The 20435-nt window shown below is 44.6% G+C and overlaps 1 protein-coding gene across 1 annotated transcript in view; it reads left to right on the plus strand.

The window, feature by feature from the left end:
- The first annotated feature begins 5026 nt into the window (after nt 1-5026).
- LOC133562925 (A disintegrin and metalloproteinase with thrombospondin motifs 20-like) overlaps nt 5027-20435 on the plus strand; it is a 454296-nt gene continuing 438887 nt past the window's right edge. The window contains exons 1-2 of the mRNA XM_061916762.1: nt 5027-5482; nt 5565-5932. Coding sequence (XP_061772746.1) covers nt 5392-5482; nt 5565-5932 — 459 coding nt within the window. The 5' untranslated portion in view covers nt 5027-5391. The remainder of the gene's footprint in view (nt 5483-5564; nt 5933-20435) is intronic.

Raw genomic sequence — 20435 nt, forward strand, 5'->3', positions numbered from 1 at the left:
CGAACGTGAATCATATGATTCGCCCCCAGTTCCACTCATACTCATGGTCGCGGCAAATGTGATTCACGTCGCAACAGAGTCAGTTCCCTACGTCAGTACGTTCGCGAATGTGATCCACGTCGCAACAGAGTCAGTTCCCTGGGTCAGTACGTTCGCGAACGTGATTCACGTCGCAACAGAGTCAGTTATCTGCGTCAGTACGTTCGTGAACGTGATTCACGTTGCAACAGAATCAGTTCCCTGCGTCAGTACGTTCGCGAACGTGATTCACGTCGCAACAAAATCAGTTACCTGCGTCAGTACGTTCGCGAACGTGATTCAAGTGATTCACGTCGCAACACAGTCAGTTCCCTGCGTCAGTACGTTCGCGAACGTGATTCACGTCACAACAGAGTCAGTTCCCTGCGTCAGTACGTTCGCGAACGTGATTCACGTCGCAACAGAGTCATTTCCATGCGTCAGTACGTTCGCGAACGTGATTCACATAATTCACGTCGCGACAGTCAGTTCTTTGCGTCAGTACGTTCGCGAACGTGAATCATATGATTCGCCCCAGTTCCACTCACACCGGTCTCATGGTCGCGGCAAATGTGATTCACGTCGCAACAGAGTCAGTTCCCTGCGTCAGTACATTCGCGAATGTGATTCACGTCGCAACAGAGTCAGTTACCTGCGTCAGTACGTTCGCAAAAGTGATTCACGTCGCAACAGAGTCAGTTCCATGCGTCAGTACGTTCGTGAACGTGATTCACGTCGCAACAGAGTCAGTTACCTGCGTCAGTACGTTCGCGAACGTGATTCACGTCGCAACAAAGTCAGTTACCTGCGTCAGTACGTTCGTGAACGTGATTCACGTCGCAACACAGTCAGTCACCTGCGTCAGTACGTTCGCGAACGTGATTCACGTCGCAACAGTCAGTTCCCTGCGTCCGTACGTTCGCGAACGTGATTCACGTCGCAACAAAATCAGTTACCTGCGTCAGTACGTTCGCGAACGTGATTCATGTCGCGACACAGTCAGTTACCTGCGTCAGTACGTTCGCGAACATGATTCATGTCGCAACAGAGTCAGTTCCCTGCATCAGTACATTCGCGAATGTGATTCACGTCGCAACAGAGTCAGTTACCTGCGTCAGTACGTCCGCAAAAGTGATTCACGTCGCAACAGAGTCAGTTCCATGCGTCAGTACGTTCGTGAACGTGATTCACGTCGCAACAGAGTCAGTTACCTGCGTCAATACGTTCGTGAAAGTGATTCACGTCGCAACAGAGTCAGTCACCTGCGTCAGTACGTTCGCGAACGTGATTCACGTCGCAACAGAGTCAGTTCCCTGCGTCAGTACGTTCGCGAACGTGATTCACGTCGCAACAAAATCAGTTACCTGCGTCAGTACGTTCGCGAACGTGATTCATGTCGCGACACAGTCAGTTACCTGCGTCAGTACGTTCGCGAATGTGATTCACGTCGCAACAGTCAGTTCCCTGCGTCAGTACGTTCGCGAACGTGATTCACGTCACAACAAAATCAGTTACCTGCGTCAGGACGTTCGCGAACGTGATTCACGTCGCAACAGAATCAGTTCCCTGCGTCAGTACGTTCGCGAACGTGATTCACGTTGCAACAGAGTCATTTCCATGCGTCGGTACGTTCGCGAACGTGACTCACGTGATTCACGTCGCAACACAGTCAGTTCCCTGCGTCAGTACGTTCGCGAACGTGATTCAAGTCGCAACAGAGCCATTTCCATGCGTCAGTACGTTCGCGAACGTGATTCACGTAATTCACGTCGCGACAGTCAGTTCTTTGCGTCAGTACGTTCGCGAACGTGAATCATATGATTCGCCCCGGTTCCACTCATACCGGTACTCATGGTCGCGGCAAATGTGATTCATGTCGCAACAGAGTCAGTTCCCTGCGTCAGTACATTCGCGAATGTGATTCACGTCGCAACAGAGTCAGTTACCTGCGTCAGTACGTTCGCAAAAGTGATTCACGTCGCAACAGAGTCAGTTCCATGCGTCAGTACGTTCGTGAACGTGATTCACGTCGCAACAGAGTCAGTTACCTGCGTCAGTACGTTCGTGAACGTGATTCACGTCGCAACAGAGTCAGTCACCTGCGTCAGTACGTTCGCGAACGTGATTCACGTCGCAACAGAGTCAGTTCCCTGCGTCAGTACGTTCGCGAACGTGATTCACGTCGCAACAAAATCAGTTACCTGCGTCAGTACGTTCGCGAACGTGATTCATGTCGCGACACAGTCAGTTACCTGCGTCAGTACGTTCGCGAACATGATTCATGTCGCAACGGAGTCAGTTCCCTGCATCAGTACATTCGCGAACGTGATTCACGTCGCAACAGAGTCAGTCACCTGCGTCAGTACGTTCGCGAACGTGATTCACGTCGCAACAGAGTCAGTCACCTGCGTCAGTACGTTCGCGAACGTGATTCACGTCACACTAGTCAGTTACCTGCGTCAGTACGTTCCCAAAATTGATTCACGTCGCAACAGAGTCAGTTACCTGCGTCAGTACGTCCGCGAACGTGATTCATGTCGCAACAGAGTCAGTTACCTGCGTCAGTACGTTCGCGAACGTGATTCACGTCGCAACAGAGTCAGTCACCTGCGTCAGTACGTTCGCGAACGTGATTCAAGTCGCAACAGAGTGCTAGGAAGGCTAGGAATATGCGCGCAAAGCAAATACTTTAAGTTTGTGGACAGGTTTTGAATAATTAAAACTACTCAGCACAGCATGGGTGTCAAACTCTGGCCCGCCGTGTAATTTATCTTGGCCCTTGAGGCAATATCAAATTAACATTAGAGCTGGCCCGCCGATGTAACAACGTATTCACCGTAAATACTCTTACTTGCCAACCCTCCCGATTTTCCTGGGAGACTCCCGAAGTTCAGTGTCCCTCCCGAATTTCCTCCCGGGCAATAATATTGGGGGTGGGCCTTAAAGGCACTGCTTTTGGCGTTCTCTACAACCTGTCGCCATGTCCGCTTTTCCTCCATGCAAACAGCGTGCAGGCCCAGTCACATAATATATGCGCCTTATACACACACACAAGTGAATGCAAGGCATACTTGGTCAACAGCCATACAGGTCACACTGAGGGTGGCCATATAAACATTTTTAATACTGTTACAAATATGTGCCACACTGTGAACCCACACCAAACAAGAATGACACATTTTGGGAGAACATCCGTACCGTAACACAACATAAACACAACAGAACAAACACCCACAACCCCTTGCAACACTAACTCTTCCGGGACGCTACAATATACACCCCCCGCTATCACCAAACCCCGTCCACCTCAACCTCGCCGCCGAAAAGAGGCATTCCATTTTTATTTAAATTTTATTTGATATGCCATTGATATTTTTTAATTATTATTATAATTTGAAACTTGATTTTGCATGTCACTCTAAAGTTATATACTGTAAGCCTTGCTTGTTAAAGATTCAATGCAAAACTTGTTTGGGTCCCTATTAAAAGGTTAATTTGTTCAACCTCACTGTTACAAATATGCGTCACACTGTGAACCCACACCAAACAAGAATGACACATTTTGGGACAACATCCGTACCGTAACACAACATAAACACAACAGAACAAATACCCACAACTCCTTGCAGCACTAACTCTTCCGGGACGCTACAATATACACCCCCCGCTATCACCAAACCCCGTCCACCTCAACCCAGCCGCCGAAAAGAGGCATTCCATTTTTATTTAAATTTTATTTGATATGCCATTGATATTTTTTAATTATTATTATAATTTGAAACTCGATTTTGCATGTCACTCTAAAGTTATATACTGTAAGCCTTGCTTGTTCAAGATTCAATGCAAAACTTGTTTGGGTCCCTATTAAAAGGTTAATTTGTTCAACCTCACTGTTACAAATATGCGCCACACTGTGAACCCACACCAAACAAAAATGACACATTTTGGGAGAACATCCACACCGTAACACAACATAAACAAAACAGAACAAATACCCACAACCCCTTGCAGCACTAACTCTTCCGGGACGCTACAATAAACACCACCCGCTATCACCAAACCCCGTCCACCTCAACCCAGCCGCCGAAAAGAGGCATTCCATTTTTATTTAAATTTTATTTGATATGCCATTGATATTTTTTTAATTATTATTATAATTTGAAACTCGATTTTGCATGTCACTCTAAAGTTATATACTGTAAGCCTTGCTTGTTCAAGATTCAATGCAAAACTTGTTTGGGTCCCTATTAAAAGGTTAATTTGTTCATCCTCACTGTTACAAATATGCGCCACACTGTGAACCCACACCAAACAAGAATGACACATTTTGGGAGAACATCTGTACCGTAACACAACATAAACACAACAGAACAAATACCCACAACCACTTGCAGCACTAACTCTTCCGGGAGGCTACAATATACACCCCCGCTATCACCAAACCCCGCCCATTTTTATTTAAATTTGATATGCCATTGATATTTTTTTATTATTATTATCATTTGAAACTCGATTTTGCATGTCACTGTAAAGTTATATACTGTAAGCCTTGCTTGTTCAAGATTCAATGCAAAACTTGTTTGGGTCCCTATTAAAAGGTTGATTTGTTCAACCTCGGCCCGCTGCTTTGTTCGGTTTAAAATTTTGGCCCACTCTGATTTGAGTTTAGTGTCAAACTAACCGCTTCAACAGGAACCGGTTAGTTTTATGCTAATCATTAGCCGTTTTGCTAGTGTTAGCTAGGTGCTATTTCCAAAGCGGTACAATTAAATCCATGGATATCGAATACATTTGTGTTGTTAATTACATTCTTTGTCGCCAATACGCCGCAGTGAGTTCAATTTCAGTTGGTTTCGTGGCCGTTTAGTTGCACTTTAGCTCGACGGCTAACTAAAGCTGGGCAGTTAGCTTGACATATGCTGCTTGAAGGCGCCCGGAGTGGGCGTGTCTCCCGCCGGCTTGCGCGTGCGCGCATGTGTGCGTGTGTGTGTGTGTGTGTGTGAGGGAGTGAGCGCGCCTGCTTTTGCACAGGGTGGTCGAGGAGGGGATGGCCAAGGGGAAACATACTTGGCACGGCTCCCTCCTCTCTGCTTAGATTACACCGGTTGCGATCACTGCAAGAAGACGGAAGAGAGAGGAAAAAAAAAAAAAAAAAAAGAAGAAAAAAGTGTGTATTTATGGAGGTGGGATGCATGTGCCATAAATAAATGGTGTTTTTTTTATTTATTTATTTATTTTTTGGACGATGAGGCGCTCGCACGTCGCGCCGCGAACAGCCTCCGTCGATCCGGCGACCTGCTGCTGACAAGCCGGGGAGACGAGGGACCGGGGGGCGCCTGGTGGAGAGACCACCGCCGGGGGGGTGGGGGAACCATGCAGTTTGCAATGTCGCTGCTTGGACTCATGTGTCAGCTGTCAGCACTCGTCCGGGTCGCCGCGCAGCACCGCTTGCACCCGAAACAAGGTACAAAGTTTTTTGGCGTTTTCGTGCAGTTTGGTCCACTTTTAGCACCGACTTTCTGTGTCCCCTCCTCCCCAACGTGCAGAAGCCTTCATCCAGCAGCTGTCATCGTATGAAATCACCAGCCCGCTGCGGGTCAACGACTTCGGGGAGTCCTTCCCGCACACGCTGCACTACAGGCGGAGACGCAGGAGTGTAAACGACGACCTGTCCGCCGCCCTGCGGGTCCACTACCGGATCGACGCCTTCGGCCAGCGCTTCCAGCTCAACTTGAGCGCGCACTCGGACTTCATCGCGCCCGCCTACACGGTCGCGCACTTGGGAGCCGAGCCGAGCGACTCCACGGCGGCCCGGGGGGAGGAGACGGAGGCCGACATGCGCCACTGCTTCTTCCGGGGACACGTCGACGCCAGGGGCGAGCAGCCGGCAGTGGTCAGCCTGTGCACCGGCTTGGTGAGTATAGTCCTCCTAAAGCAGGGGTGTCAAACTCAAATACAGAATGGGCATACATTTTAAACTGGTTGGACAAATTAACCTTTTAATAGGGACCCAAACAAATTCTGCATTGAATATTGAACAAGGAAGGCTTATATAATTTTATAGTGACATGAAAAATAGAGTTTTAAATAAACAATAATAATAATCAAAAAATATCAATGGCATATCAAATTATATATTGTAGCCTCCCAGAGGTGTTAGTGCTGCAAGGGTTTCTGAATATTTCTTCTGTTGTGTTTATGTTGTGTTACGGTGTGGATGTTCTCCCGAAATGTGTTTGTCATTCTTGTTTGGTGTGGGTTCACGGTAGAGATGCGCGGTTTGCGGTCTCATCCGCGGAGTTTGTGGTCTCATCCGCGGAGTCCGCGGATAGACCTAGGATAAATCGCAGGTCGGGCGGTTGACATGATGAAAAAATAGATTTTAATTAGATACGGACGGGTGGCTGTTGAACCATCCGGAAATATTTGATATGCATGGTTCTGTGATCGGTATCCTTTGCCATTCAAAGTGCCATTTAAGACCCGTGACATAAAGCTAATGGGTTCACGGTAAAGATGCGCGGTTTGCGGTCTCATCCGCGGAGTTTGCGGTCTCATCCGCGGAGTCCGCGGATAGACCTCGGATAAATCGCGGGTCGGGTGGTTGACATGACGAAAAAATAGATTTTAATTAGATTCGGGCGGGTGGCTGTTGAACCATCCGGAAATATTTGATATGCATGGTTCTGTGATCGGTATCCTTTGCCATTCAAAGTGCCATTTAAGACCCGTGTCATAAAGCTAATGGGTTCACGGTAAAGATGCGCGGTTTGCGGTCTCATCCGCGGAGTTTGTAGTCTCATCCGCGGAGTCCGGATGACATGACGAAAAAATAGATTTTAATTAGATTCGGGCGCGTGGCGGTTGAACCATCCCGAAATATTTGATATGCATGGTTCTGTGATCGGTATCCTTTGCCATTCAAAGTGCCGTTTAAGACCCGTGTCATAAAGCGAAGAAAATAATAGGATACGCCATTATTCTCCTTAATGACCGCTGGTAGTGTCCCAGATAATAAATATTAGGGTGTGCTATGACACCATTGGTTTTGTCGCATACTACAACATGTACAATCTGCTTGCCAGTCCAGCATCATGTAGTGTATGGCTACCGCAGCAACACACACACGACTGCAAGGCATACTGGGTGACCCAGAGTACACTAATGGTTGTGATGTAAACAATTTTAACACTCCTAGTAATATGCGCCACACTGTGAAGCCACACCAATTAGGAACGACAAACACATTTCGGGAGAACATCCTCACAGTAACACAACATAAACGCAACACAACAAATACCCATAATCCTTTGTATTCATGATACCCCTGACTATTTTATACACCCCTGGCAGCAACCCCCCCCCCCCGTGCGTCGGTAAGGTTGGCGGGGTTGGGGGCACGGGGGTGTAAAAAATATTCAGGAAGTGTCATGGATACAAAGGACTATGGGTATTTGTTGTGTTGTGTTGCGTTTATGTTGTGTTACTGTGAGGATGTTCTACCGAAATGTGTTTGTCAATCATGTTGGGTGTGGCTTCACAGCGTGGCACATATTAGTAAGTGTTAAAGTTGTTTATATCACAACCATCGGTGTACTCTGTATCACCCAGTATGCTTTCCAATCTTGAACGTGTATTTGCGTATACTGCACACAACATGTTGCTGGGCCAATAATTGGTTTGTACATGGTGTTGAAGGTGTCAAAGGCAATGGCTTCACAGCACGCCCATATTCTTGTAATCAGGATGAACGCTATTGGATAGTCGCGGGAACGATAGCGGCTCCAATTGTCTTCATTACTCTGTGAAACAGGAATAAATAGCTCTGTGAGTGGTAAAGGCAGACAACCTCTGATGTAATTCAGCGGGCGGGTGCGGTCCTGATAAAATGTTGGTTCGGGTGTGTGACGGGTGGATGACGACTTTGGAGATGCGGATGCGGATGATATAATTGCCTATCCGCGCATCTCTCGTTCACGGTGTGGGGCATATTCGTAAAAGCGTTAAAAGTTGTTTATTCAGCCACTCTGAGTGTGACCTGATCAAGCATGCCTTGCCTTTAACTTATGTGTGTGTAAAATCTGCTTATATTGTGTGGGTAGGACGGCACAATGTTTTTATGTAGGAAAAGTGGACGTGATGCAAGGTTGTAGAGAAGGCTAAAGGAAGTGCCATTAAAACAATATTGTTGTTCGGGTGGAAATCGGTAGAAATTTGGGAGAATGGTTCCCCGAGAGATTTTCGGGAGGGGCACTGAACTTCGGGAGTTTCGGTAGGGTTGGCAAGTATGAGGATTTGTGGTGTTAGAGCGGCATCGCCGCTGTAAAGTACCGGCAGGCCAGCTCTAATGTTTAATTTGATATCGCCTCAAGGGCCAATTGAAATTACACGGCGGGCCAAATTGGGCCCGCGGGCCAGAGTTTGACACCCATGTCCGAAAGCTTTTGCACCCATGCATCCTCACCCGAGTGTGTCAAAAGAAATTACAATTTCTAATACAGATGTTACTGCAGTTTTTTGCAAGGTTGCAAAATGCAGCAGCTTATTCCTCATTTTGGTGAAACTTGCTTTTGCATGGACCATTGGCTTGTATCCATTGCTGTAATTGCTCTCGCAAAATACATCAGTGTTTTTCAACCTTTTTTGAGTCAAGGCACACTTTTTTTTTATTGGAAAAACATTCAAAAATGAAACTCAGCAGTCAATAGTGACGGTAAAAATTGTTGGATATGAATTTATGTCATGTGCGGATGTACTTTGTGGACGCCAAAGACCAAGTTTTTGCTGTCGTCCAGCATTCTGTTTTTTGTTCACTTTGCAGCCAGTGATGCTGTTTACCTGCTGCTAGTGTTTTAGTTCTTGTCTTGCGCTCCTATTTTAAAGGCCTACTGAAATGCCCATCCATCCATTTTCTACCGATTATTCCCTTTTGGGGACGCGGGGGGCGCTGGCGCCTATCTCAGCTACAATCGGACGGAAGGCGGCGTACACCCTGGACAAGTCGCCACCTCATCGCAGGGCCAACACAGATAGACAGACAGACAACATTCACACTCACATTCACACACTACAGCATATTTAGTGTTGCCAATCAACCTATCCCCAGGTGCATGTCTTTGGAAGTGGGAGGGAACCCACGCATTCACGGGGAGAACATGCAAACTCCACACAGAAAGATCCCGAGCCTGGGATTGAACCCAGCACTGGAGGACCTTCGTATTGTGAGGCAGACGCACTAACCCTTCTTCCACCGTGAAGCCTACTGAAATTAGATTTTCTTATTTAAATGGGGGTAGCAGGTCCATTCTATGTGTCATACTTGATCATTTCGCAATATTGCCATATTTTTGCTGAAAGGATTTGGTAAAGGACATCGACGATAAAGTTCGCAACTTTTGGTGCTGATAAAAAAGCCTTGCCTTTACCGGAAGTCGCAGACGATGACGTCACAAGGGTGAGGGCTCCTCACGTCCTCATTGTTCATAATGGGAGCCTGCAGCAGCAAGAGCTATTCGGATCGAGAAAACGACAATTTCCCCATTAATTTAAGCGAGGATGAAAGATTTGTGGATGATGATATTGATAGCGAAGGACTACAATTTTTTTTTTTTTTTTTAAATGTAAAAAAAAAAAAAAAGAGGCGATTGCATTGGGACAGATTCAGATGTTTTTAGACACATTTACTAGGATAAATCTGGGAAATCCCTTATCTTTCTATTGTGTTGCTAGTGTTTTAGTGAGATTAAATAGTACCTGATAGTCAGAGGGGTGTGTCCACGTGTGTTTTGACGCCAGTCTCTGAGGGAAGTCGACGTCAGCTGCACGGACGGCGCAAGCTCAGCTTATCTCCGGTAAGAGGCGACTTTTTACCACAATTTTCTCACCAGAACCTGCCGGTTGACAAGTGGTTGGGAAACCATGTTCGTTTTACCGCTCTGATCCATAGTAAAGCTTCACCTCTGGGAATTTTAAACAAAGAATCACCGTGTGTTTGTGTGGCTAAAGGCTAAAGCTTCCCACCTCCATCTTTCTACTTTGACTTCTCCATTATTATTTGAACAAATTGCAAAAGATTCAGCAACACAGATGTCCAGATTACTGTGTAATTGCGCGACGAAAAGAGACGACTTTTAGCCGCAAATGGTGCTGCACTCCTAATATCCGGTAAAACACGGATGTAGGAGAAGTACAAAGCAGTTGTGTCTCCAAGTCAGCAGCCCCTCCCCTCTCTCCTTTCGCCTCTCCCACACACAACACTGGAGTTGACGACTGCAGCATGAGAGGTTTACTGGCGACGCTTGATGACTTCATCAAACCGCTGCAAGCGGAGCATAACAACAACAAGAGTGTTGTTGCCGGTGCTGTAGCCTGGCTAACAAGCTCGCTCGCTCGGTGACTAACGACACCATGTCTATGGTTAGGATTATTTCAAAGTGTCTCTGACGGAAACAAAACTGGCAATTTGCAATGACTGTAAAAAGTTGGTTATGCGAGGAGGAACCAAGACATCTTTCTTTAATACGAGCAATTTGATCTCCCACCTCTACAAGAATCATAAGGAGGTACACGAGGAATACAAGCGGAAGATGGATGAAAAGCAAACACAGAAAGAAAGCAGTACCACACAGTTGTAACTTAAAGACTCCGCCGAGAAAAAACAAAAATACAACAAAAAACACCCCAAGGGACAACTTGTGCACGCAATTTGGCAAAAGCTATGGTGGAGTTTGGTGTGGATTGTCTGCCCTGCATGGCGCACACTTTGCAGCTTGCAGTGAACGGAGCCGCCCTGTTTCAACGCAACATTTCAGAAGCTCTGGCTGACTGGTAGGCCACTTCAAGCATTCACCACCAGCTTGCAGCACATTTGTGTTACTTACAAAAATACGTTAGAGCAGGGCAGATTGAGCCTAGTTTATGATTTCCTGTTATACAGTATACCAGGCAGTCTTGCACCAAAGGAGGACTATGTTATTGTTTACTTCATTACTCTAGTATACTCTGGACTGAAGCTGTGTGCCATCGTTGTTTTTGTAGCTGTTGTTTTGAGGCATGTTTAAAAAAATTAAATAATGCACTTTGTGAAAATCATAGTATTGTATTTCCCAATACTTGTAGTGGGTATCAGAATTATCTCACGGAGAACATGTCCCCAATTCCAAGATGCTGTTTTGAGGCATGTTAAAAAAAAATAATGCCCTTTGTGACTTCAATAATAAATATGGCACTGCCATGTTGGGATTTTTTTCCATTACTTGAGTTGAAGTTGGTCTTTTATTTTGGAAAACACGGTTACATTGTTTAATGCATCCAGCGGGGCATCACAACAAAATTAGGCATAATTCAAGCATACTGGATTTGCTGGGTCACTACAGGTACACCTGCACAATCAAAATGAATAAATGAATCAAAACAGTGTTTTTAAAGACTTTTAGTGATGAATTAGTGAGTGTACATTTAACTTACTCGATTGTAACTTAGATGCGCCCCCGCGACCCTGAAGGGAATAAGCGGTAGGAAATGGATGGATGGATGGGTTATGTCATGACACTAGGGTACAGTACATTATGGTGGTTTTTTTACAGTCGTGTAGAACTGCACAGTATCAGCTGTTTCTAATATTCCGGTTTCAGGATATAATAATAATAATATATTTTATTTGTAAAAAACACTTTACATTGAGTAAACAACCACAGTGCTACAGTGTATTAAAAATAAATAAAAAAATATAGAAAAATAAAAACTAGAACAGCCCGCTAGAACTGGTATGCATACATCTAAAAAAGGCTTTTTTTTTTTTTAATACGAGGGATTTTAAGCCTTTTTTAAAAGCTTCCACAGTCTGTGGTGCCCTCAGGTGGTCAGGAAGAGCCTTCCACAGACTGGGAGCGGCGGAGCAAAAAGCCCGGTCTCCCATTGTTCATAGCTTTGTCCTCGGAGGTTGGAGGAGGTTAGCCTGTCCGGAGCGGAGGTGTCGTGTGGAGGATTTGGGGGTGAGTAGTTCTTTGATGTAGACATACTTGCCAACCTTGAGACCTCCGATTTCGGGAGGTGGGGCGCGGTCGGGGGTGGGGCGGGGGGGCGTTGTTGGGGGCGGGGCGGGTTGTGGTTGCGGCTGTGGTTAAAAGGGGAGGAGTATATTTATATTATACAGTATGTTATGTATATTGTATTATTTATTATTATCATTGTTTATTGTGTGCGAACTGTGGTGCTGAATTTCCCCCAGGGATCAATAAAGTACATTCTATTCTGTTCTATTCTATTCTATATTTACCGCTAGATTCACCAAGTCAAGTATTTCATATATATATATATATATATGTATATATATATATATACATATATATATATATATATATAAATAAAAGAAATACTTGCATTTCAGTGTTCATTTATTTACATATTTACACACACATAACACTCATCTACTCATTGTTGAGTTAAGGGTTGAATTGTCCATCCTTGTTTTTCTAACCATATGCATGCACAGTAGATGGCAGTATTGTCCTGTTTAAGAGTCTCACAACATTGCTGTTTACGGCAGGCAAAAACGGACTGCTGTTGTTGTGTGTTGTTTTATCGCACTGGGAGGACGTTTATGAAACTGCCTAACAATGAACCCACTTAAGAAACCAAGAACTCGCCCTCGATCATTCTACTGTTATAACGTCATAGGGCAGACACGCTCTTTATACACGTCACTCAGGTCCGCATGGAGCTGGAGGGGGCATGGCCTCCAGCTGCGCCTGAATTTCGGGAGATTTTCGGGAGAAGATTTGTCCCGGGAGGTTTTTGGGAGAGGCGCTGGAATTAAAGTAAAGTAAAGTAAAGTTTAAGTACCAATGATTGTCACACACACACTAGGTGTGGTGAAATTTGTCCTCTGCATTTGACCCATCCCCTTGATATGGGGCGGCATGGCGTAGTGGGTAGAGCGGCCGTGCCAGAAACTTGAGGGTTGCAGGTTCGCTTCCCACCTATTGACATCAAAGTTCCTGCCGTTGGGTCCTTGGGCAGGACACTTCACCCTTTGCCCCCGGTGCCGCTCACACTGGTGAATGATTGATGAATGAATGATTGGTGGTGGTTCGGAGGGGCCGTAGGCGCAAACTGGCAGCCACACTTCCGTCAGTCTACCCCAGGTCAGCTGTGGCTACTGATGTAGCTTACCACCAACAGGTGTGAATGAATGATGGGTTCCCACTTCTCTGTGAGTGCTTTGAGTATCTAACAATAGAAAAGCGCGCTATAAATCTAATCCATTATTATTATTATTATTATTATAGTATCCATACATCTAAAAAAAGGGCTTTATTAAAAGCAAAGGTTTTAAGCCTTTTTTAAGAGCTTCCACAGTCTGTGGTGCCCTCAAGTGGTCAGGGAGAACGTTTCACAGACTGGGAGTGACGGAGCAGAAAGCCCGGTCTCCCATTGTTCGTAGCCTTGTCCTCGGAGGTTGGAGGAAGTTAGCCTGTCCGCAACGGAGGTGTCTGGTGGATGATTTGGGGATAAGTAGTTCTTTGAGGTAGAGGATTTGAGAATTGGTGTGATATGGTCAGATTTCCGCACTCTCATCAGGATCCCAGCAGCACTATTCTATGTACCACTGCAAACAGTACGTTGTTAAAGGAATAGCACCCTGACTTTGTCAAACAAAATCGAGTGTCATCTTTAGTGTAAAAAGACTGACTTTCGGTTGGATAAGTTAGAAATGAATAAGCAGTAGAAAATTAATGGTTGGATGGATAGTTAGAGTAGTCAGTGTAAAGGTGACTTTCATCAGTTGGCTGTTTATGACGCCAGTGAAAAGTGTCATTTTCTTTTAGGCTTTCTTTCTACAAGATGATACTTTTGGTTGCTGAGTCCTCTTTGAGACAAGCCGTTTTAAAGGAGACGGGTTACAAAAGGTCACTTTGTTGAGAGGCAGGGGAGCCACCTCTGCCGCGCCCGCCCACCACCAAATTCTGGCACCGAGGCCGCAATGCCGACAGGATGACCACCACGGGTTATCCCTATCCTCAGTGACTTGATCCTTATTTTAGACGGCCGCACCTTTTACTGTAACCGGGATAGCACACTATATCCGGTACAGTCACACTTGATTAAAAGCACGTTGTGTAAGGTCATGCCATTTTGAATTTGACCAACATCTTTGGGACTAATGTGCACAAAACGTAGACAAGTAAATACATAGTATTAATTGTCCATCAAACTGTGTTAAAATGTTGATTTCTGTCTTATTCCAATCGTATTAAACATTTTCCGTAGGTGCTTTGTTGCTGCAAAGGACCGTATTTTTCGGATTATAAGTCGCTACGGAGTATACTGTCGCACCAGCCGAAAATGCATAATAAAGAAGGAAAAAATACTGTATATTAGGGGTGTAACGGTACACAAAAATTTCGGTTCGGTACGTACCTCGGGCCAGAGTTTGACACCCATGATATAGAACATGCTATACGTTTACCAAACAATCTGTCACTCCTAATCGATAAATCCGATGAAATATTCTTCCTCGATGTCGCTTCTAAACAACTCTGTCAACTCCAAAGGAATGCGCCACTTCCTCTTGTCGTTTTCTGCTGCATATTTCACTACGTTTATCTTGTAATCTGCAGTACATGATTTCCTTTTCGGTGCCATTTTTGTTCAGCCCTTATCAGTTTTTATAATTTACCGCCAACGATGAAATGATCCATTTTAATAGCTACAGCAGTAGCTTATAGCAGTTAGCATCCCATGACCCACAATGCACTTCTGCCATGACCCGCCCCCGCCGAATTCTTATTGGTTGACGTGTATGTGACCATTGCTGACATTTTCTTGGTCTCTTCCGCAAATGACATAAATATTAGTATTTGATATTTTACGGTAACGTGTTAATAATTTCACACTTAAGTCGCTCCGGAGTAGGGCTGGGCGATATATCGATATATACGATATATCGCGGGGTTTGTCTCTGTGCGATATAGAAAACGACTATATCGTAATATTCGAGTATACGTTCTCACGCAGGACTTCTAGCTGCGGGCGTATGTGATAGCAAAATTACTTGTACTCGTTTAATTGAAGATGTTCTTTGAACGGGTCGCCAAAAATTGTTTATTGGGCTCAGGAATGTGACACTTAGCAAGAGATCTATTGTCTGATCAAGCTCTGTCTCCTGTGTCTTTGATGTAACATGTGGACTATAGTTGACGTGGGCATGTGTTTTCCCTCTTCCTTACCCCCAACAGAGCTAAATTGTTCCCCTTTCCTGAGTGACCCCCCTCCTCTGGGTAAACGACACCCTCTCCCCTTCACAGGACTTTGGTTATTCATTCCACTGGTGTACTGTATGTAAATGAGCATGGAGGGTGGGACTTCTGAGAATGTATAATTGTCATGTCAAATTCTAAAGGAGTTAGAACAAGCTGGAACGAACGGATGTGTCATTCTGGTTTGGTCTCGCTTTGCAAAGCATGTTATTATTTGTTTGTTACTTTAATAAATCATTTTAAAGCTATTTGTCACTAAAGGATCGTCTTTAAGAAATTTCCACGACAAGTACACTTCAGGCTCTTCTTGCTCTTTCCTTCTCCACAAACAAGCAGGCGCACTTTCTTACATACGTCACAAACTGTCACGTTAAACGTCACAGCGTCCGCCCTCGCAGCGCAGAAAGATAGCATACTGGGCTACGTTAGCTGCTAACGTAGCCGTACGAGTGACAATACGAGAGAAAGTAGCTGCGGATCTGGTAACAAATGAAGGAAGACTTAATTCCAAATAAAAACAGCAAGGTTTCCATCGTCTGGCGGTGTTTCGACTTCAAGTGGGAATATGTCGAACAGACAACCGTAATTTGTCAAGTGTGGGGGGAAAAAGCGTTGCTATAAAAAGTAGCATTACTGCTAATATGTAGCATCATTTGAAAAGTCACTCGCTAAAGCAGGGGTAGGGAACCTATGGCTCTCGAGCCAGATGTGGCTCTTTTGATGACTGCATCTGGCTCTCAAGAAAAATCTTAGCTGACATTGCTTAACACGATAAGTAATGAATAATTTATCCAACGCCCTTGACGCGAATCCCTGAGGGGTGATGGACGGCTGGGCAGTGCCTGAAGAGCTGCAGCCCGCCACCGTAGCCCCCACTCCCTCCTCTATGTTGCAAGTCTGGAGTTGTATGTTGTGATACGTATATATTCTTTGCTCTATAGTTTTTTCCCCATAGCTGTTCTATGAACCTAACATTGTTTGTTTGTCTAATCAAATCAATCAGTCAATTAACAAAGTTTTGTTGTTCTTGGACAATAACAATACCTACCTACCTACCTAATTACGTTGGTAATCACAGTGTCAAAATATTCACTGCTTATACTCATACTTGCCAACCCTCCTGATTTTCCCGGGAGACTCCCAAAGTTCGGTGCCCCTCCCGAAAATCTCCCGGGACAACCATTCTCCCGAATTTCTCCCCGGACAACAATATTGGGGTCGTGCCTTAAAGGCACTGCCTTTAGCATTCTCCACAACCTGTCGTTACGTCCGCTTTTCCTCTATACATACAGCGTGCCGGCCAAGTCACATAGTATATGCCGCTTGTACACACACACACAAAAGTGAATGCAAGGCATATTTGATCAACAGCCGTACAGGTCACACTGAGGTTGGCCGTATAAACAACTTTAACACTGTTACAAATATGCGCCACACTGTGAACCCTGACCAAACAAGAATGACAAACACAATTCGGGAGAACAACCGCACTGAAACACAACATGAACACAACAGAAAAAATACCCAGAATCCTTTCCAGCACTAACTCTTCCGGGACGCTACAATATCCACCCCCGCTACCACCAAACCCCGCCACCCCCCAACCCCGACCACCTCATTATTATTTTATTTTCAAATTTATTAGCTAGTGGAAAAAGTTAATGTTGATATTTACTTCAGAAGGCTGCAAATAAAAAAGAGGCATTACATTTTTTATTTAAATGTTATTTCTGTGATGTTTTTTCGTTTGTTTTTTGAAAGTTGATTTTGCAGTATTAGGTTGTATAAACGTTGATAAAGCAAATCAGTGTACCAAACTGAGCAATAATTATTGTTTTGTTCATTCACTTTCTCTTGCTACTTCAAGGTTTGAATGTTTGATTCATTCCTTATTGTTATTTTACTTTCAAATTTATTATTGGCCTGTGGAAAAAGTTTATTTTGATATTTACCTCAGAAGGCTGCAAATAGAAAAGAGGCATTCAATTTGTATTTAAATTATATTTGATATGCCATTGATATTTTTTAATTATTGTTATTATTATTTGAAACTGGATTTTGCATGTCACTATAAAGTTATATAAGCCTTGCTTGTTCAATATTCAATGCAAAACTTGTTTGGGTCCCTATTAAAGGTTAATTTGTTCAACCTCGGCCCGCGGCTTTTTTCCGTTTTAAATTTTGGCCCACTCTGTATTTGAGTTTGACACCCATGCGCTAGAGAATGAAGAGAATTTCATAACCGTAGTAACCTAGCACATAGTGAAGGACGAATACTATTTGATTTCCTATTATGCAGCTCATTTTTATTTGACACTTAAAATGTCTCTGACAAGCTTACACTTTTGCTTAATAACTTTAATAAATACACTTTTGGTCAATTGACTTAGTTGTGATTTCCCTCTCTGCATGAAAGTTTAAAAGTAGCATATATTAATGCAGTATGAAGAAGAATATTTTAATGTATACACATAGAATCATCATACTACTGTGGTTATGCATCAAGTGTTCATTCAAGGCCAAGACAAAATATCGTAATATATACCGTATATCGCGATATGGCCTAAAAATATCTCGATATTAAAAAAGGCAATATCCCCCAGCCCTACTCCGGAGTATATGTTGCACCCCCGGCCAAACTATGAAAAAAACTGCGATTTATAATCCGAAAAATACGGTATCTATATGGGTCTGATTTCTTGCTAAAGATTGGCTTTGTTTACACTGGACTAGATTTTTTTTACCCTGAAGTGACATGGATTGGATGTTTATTGTAGATGTAAAAAAGTGGCAAAGTGCTTTAGGTTTGATGTTTTCACGTCAAATTTAGACCACAACAGGAGTTACTCCGAATTAGGGCCGGGCGATACGGCCTTTTTTTAATGTCTCGATATTTTTAGGCCATGTCACGATACACGATATATATCTCCATATTTTGCCTTAGCCTTGAATGAACATTTGATGCATATAATCACAGCAGTATGACGATTCTATGTGTCTACATTAAAACATTCTTCTTCATACTGCATTAATATATGTTACTTTGAAACTTTCATGCAGAGAGGGAAATCACAACTAAGTCAATTTAGCAAAACTGTTTTTTATTAAACAGTTATTAAGCAGTGGCACAAACATTCATGTCATTTCAAAACAGAAAGTGAAAGATTTTTAGAGACATTTTAAAACAAGCTATGAGTGCACTTTTGTGCATGATGTCACTAAAATGACATATCAAAACACTAAATTAAAGTGCACTTTTTGTACAGAACGCCACTACAATAGTTTAAAACTAATAAAGTGCACTTTTGTACATGTCACACAAAATATTTCATCCATCCATCCCTCCATCTTCTTCCGCTTATCCGAGGTCGGGTCGCGGGGGCAACAGCCTAAGCAGGGAAACCCAGACTTCCCTCTCCCCAGCCACTTCGTCTAGCTCTTCCCGGGGGATCCCGAGGCCTTCCCAGACCAGCCGGGAGACATAGTCTTCCCAACGTGTCCTAGGTCTTCCCCGTGGCCTCCTACCTGGACGTGCCCTAAACACCTCCCTAGGAAGGCGTTCGGGTGGCATCCTGACCAGATGCCCAAACCACCTCATCTGGCTCCTCTCGATGTTAAGGAGCAGCGGCTTTACTTTGAGTTCCTCCCGGATGGCAGAGCTTCTCACCCTATCTCTAAGGGAGAGCCCCGCAACACGGCGGAGGAAACTCATTTCAGCCGCTTGTACTCGTGATCTTATCCTTTCGGTCATGACCCAAAGCTCCTGACCATAGATGAGGATGGGAACGTAGATCGACCGGTCAATTGAGAGCCTTGCCTTCCGGCTCAGCTCCTTCTTCACCACAACGGATCGGTACAACGTCCGCATTACTGAAGACGCCGCACCGATCCGCCTGTCGATCTCACGATCCACTCTTCCCCCACTCGTGAACAAGACTCCCAGGTACTTAAACTCGTCCACTTGGGGCAGGGTCTCCTCCCCAACTGTGAGATGGCATTCCACCCTTTTCCGGGCGAGAACCATGGACTCGGACTTGGAGGTGCTGATTCTCATTCCGGTCGGTTCACACTCTGCTGCGAACCGATCCAGTGAGAGCTGAAGATCCCGGTCAGATGAAGCCATCAGGACCACATTATCTGCAAAAAGCAGAGACCTAATCCTGCGGTCACCAAACCGGAACCCCTCAACGCCTTGACTGCGCCTAGAAATTCTGTCCATAAAAGTTATGAACAGAATTGGTGACAAAGGACAGCCTTGGCGGAGTCCAACCCCCACTGGAAATGTGTTCGACTTACTGCCGGCAATGCGGACCAAGCTCTGGCACTGATCGTACAGGGAGCGGACCGCCACAATAAGACAGTCCGATACCCCATACTCTGAGCACTCCCCAAAATATTTCAATAAATGTCAAATAAAAATGAGCTGCATAATAGGAAATCAAATAGTGTATGTCCTTTGCTATGTGGTAGGTTCCTGCGGATGTTATCTCCTTCTGTTGTTGACTATTTCTTTCATATGGTGTTGATGTGGAAATAGTTGCTTCGGCATTTTGTTGGTGTGGCACCGGCCGTGGATGTTGACATGCGGAGTTTCAAGCACTCTTCATTTTCTAGCGGGTAGGGGTGTAACGGTACATGTATTTGTAGTGAACCGTTTCGGTACGGGGGTTTCGGTTCAGTACGGGGGTGTACCAAATGAGTTTCTAAGCTTAAGTCTTAACAAGCTGCTTTGCTTCTTCTGCCTCGGTCTCAGCACCCAGAATTGTCCCACCCACCAATGTGATTGGTTGCATTTATTTTGGTAACAGCCAATCAGCAGTACGTATTCAGAGCGCATTGCTTCAGCGTCGAGCAGATAAATGTTTAGCAGGTGAGCCTAAGGCAGCGTACTCTCCCCAAATGATAATAAACACCTCCCAGTAAACTACTACAAACATCACTTTGAACCCGTTGACCTTCTAGAAACATAAACTGCAGCTCAGCTCGCTCGCAGTTCTGGCTTGAGGTGAAGGCTAATTAGTTTTTAGCGTAACTTTAGCTCATTTTGCCGTGTGTGTTTGTGTGTGTGTTTTACGGACAGAAAGGCTTTGAATGGCAGGGTTCCTGCTACCACATAAATAAAACATTTACATAATAAAAATGCTGTGATAAATTAAG

The sequence above is a fragment of the Nerophis ophidion genome, linkage group LG12, assembly GCF_033978795.1.
Source record: "Nerophis ophidion isolate RoL-2023_Sa linkage group LG12, RoL_Noph_v1.0, whole genome shotgun sequence".
Taxonomy (NCBI): domain Eukaryota; kingdom Metazoa; phylum Chordata; class Actinopteri; order Syngnathiformes; family Syngnathidae; genus Nerophis; species Nerophis ophidion.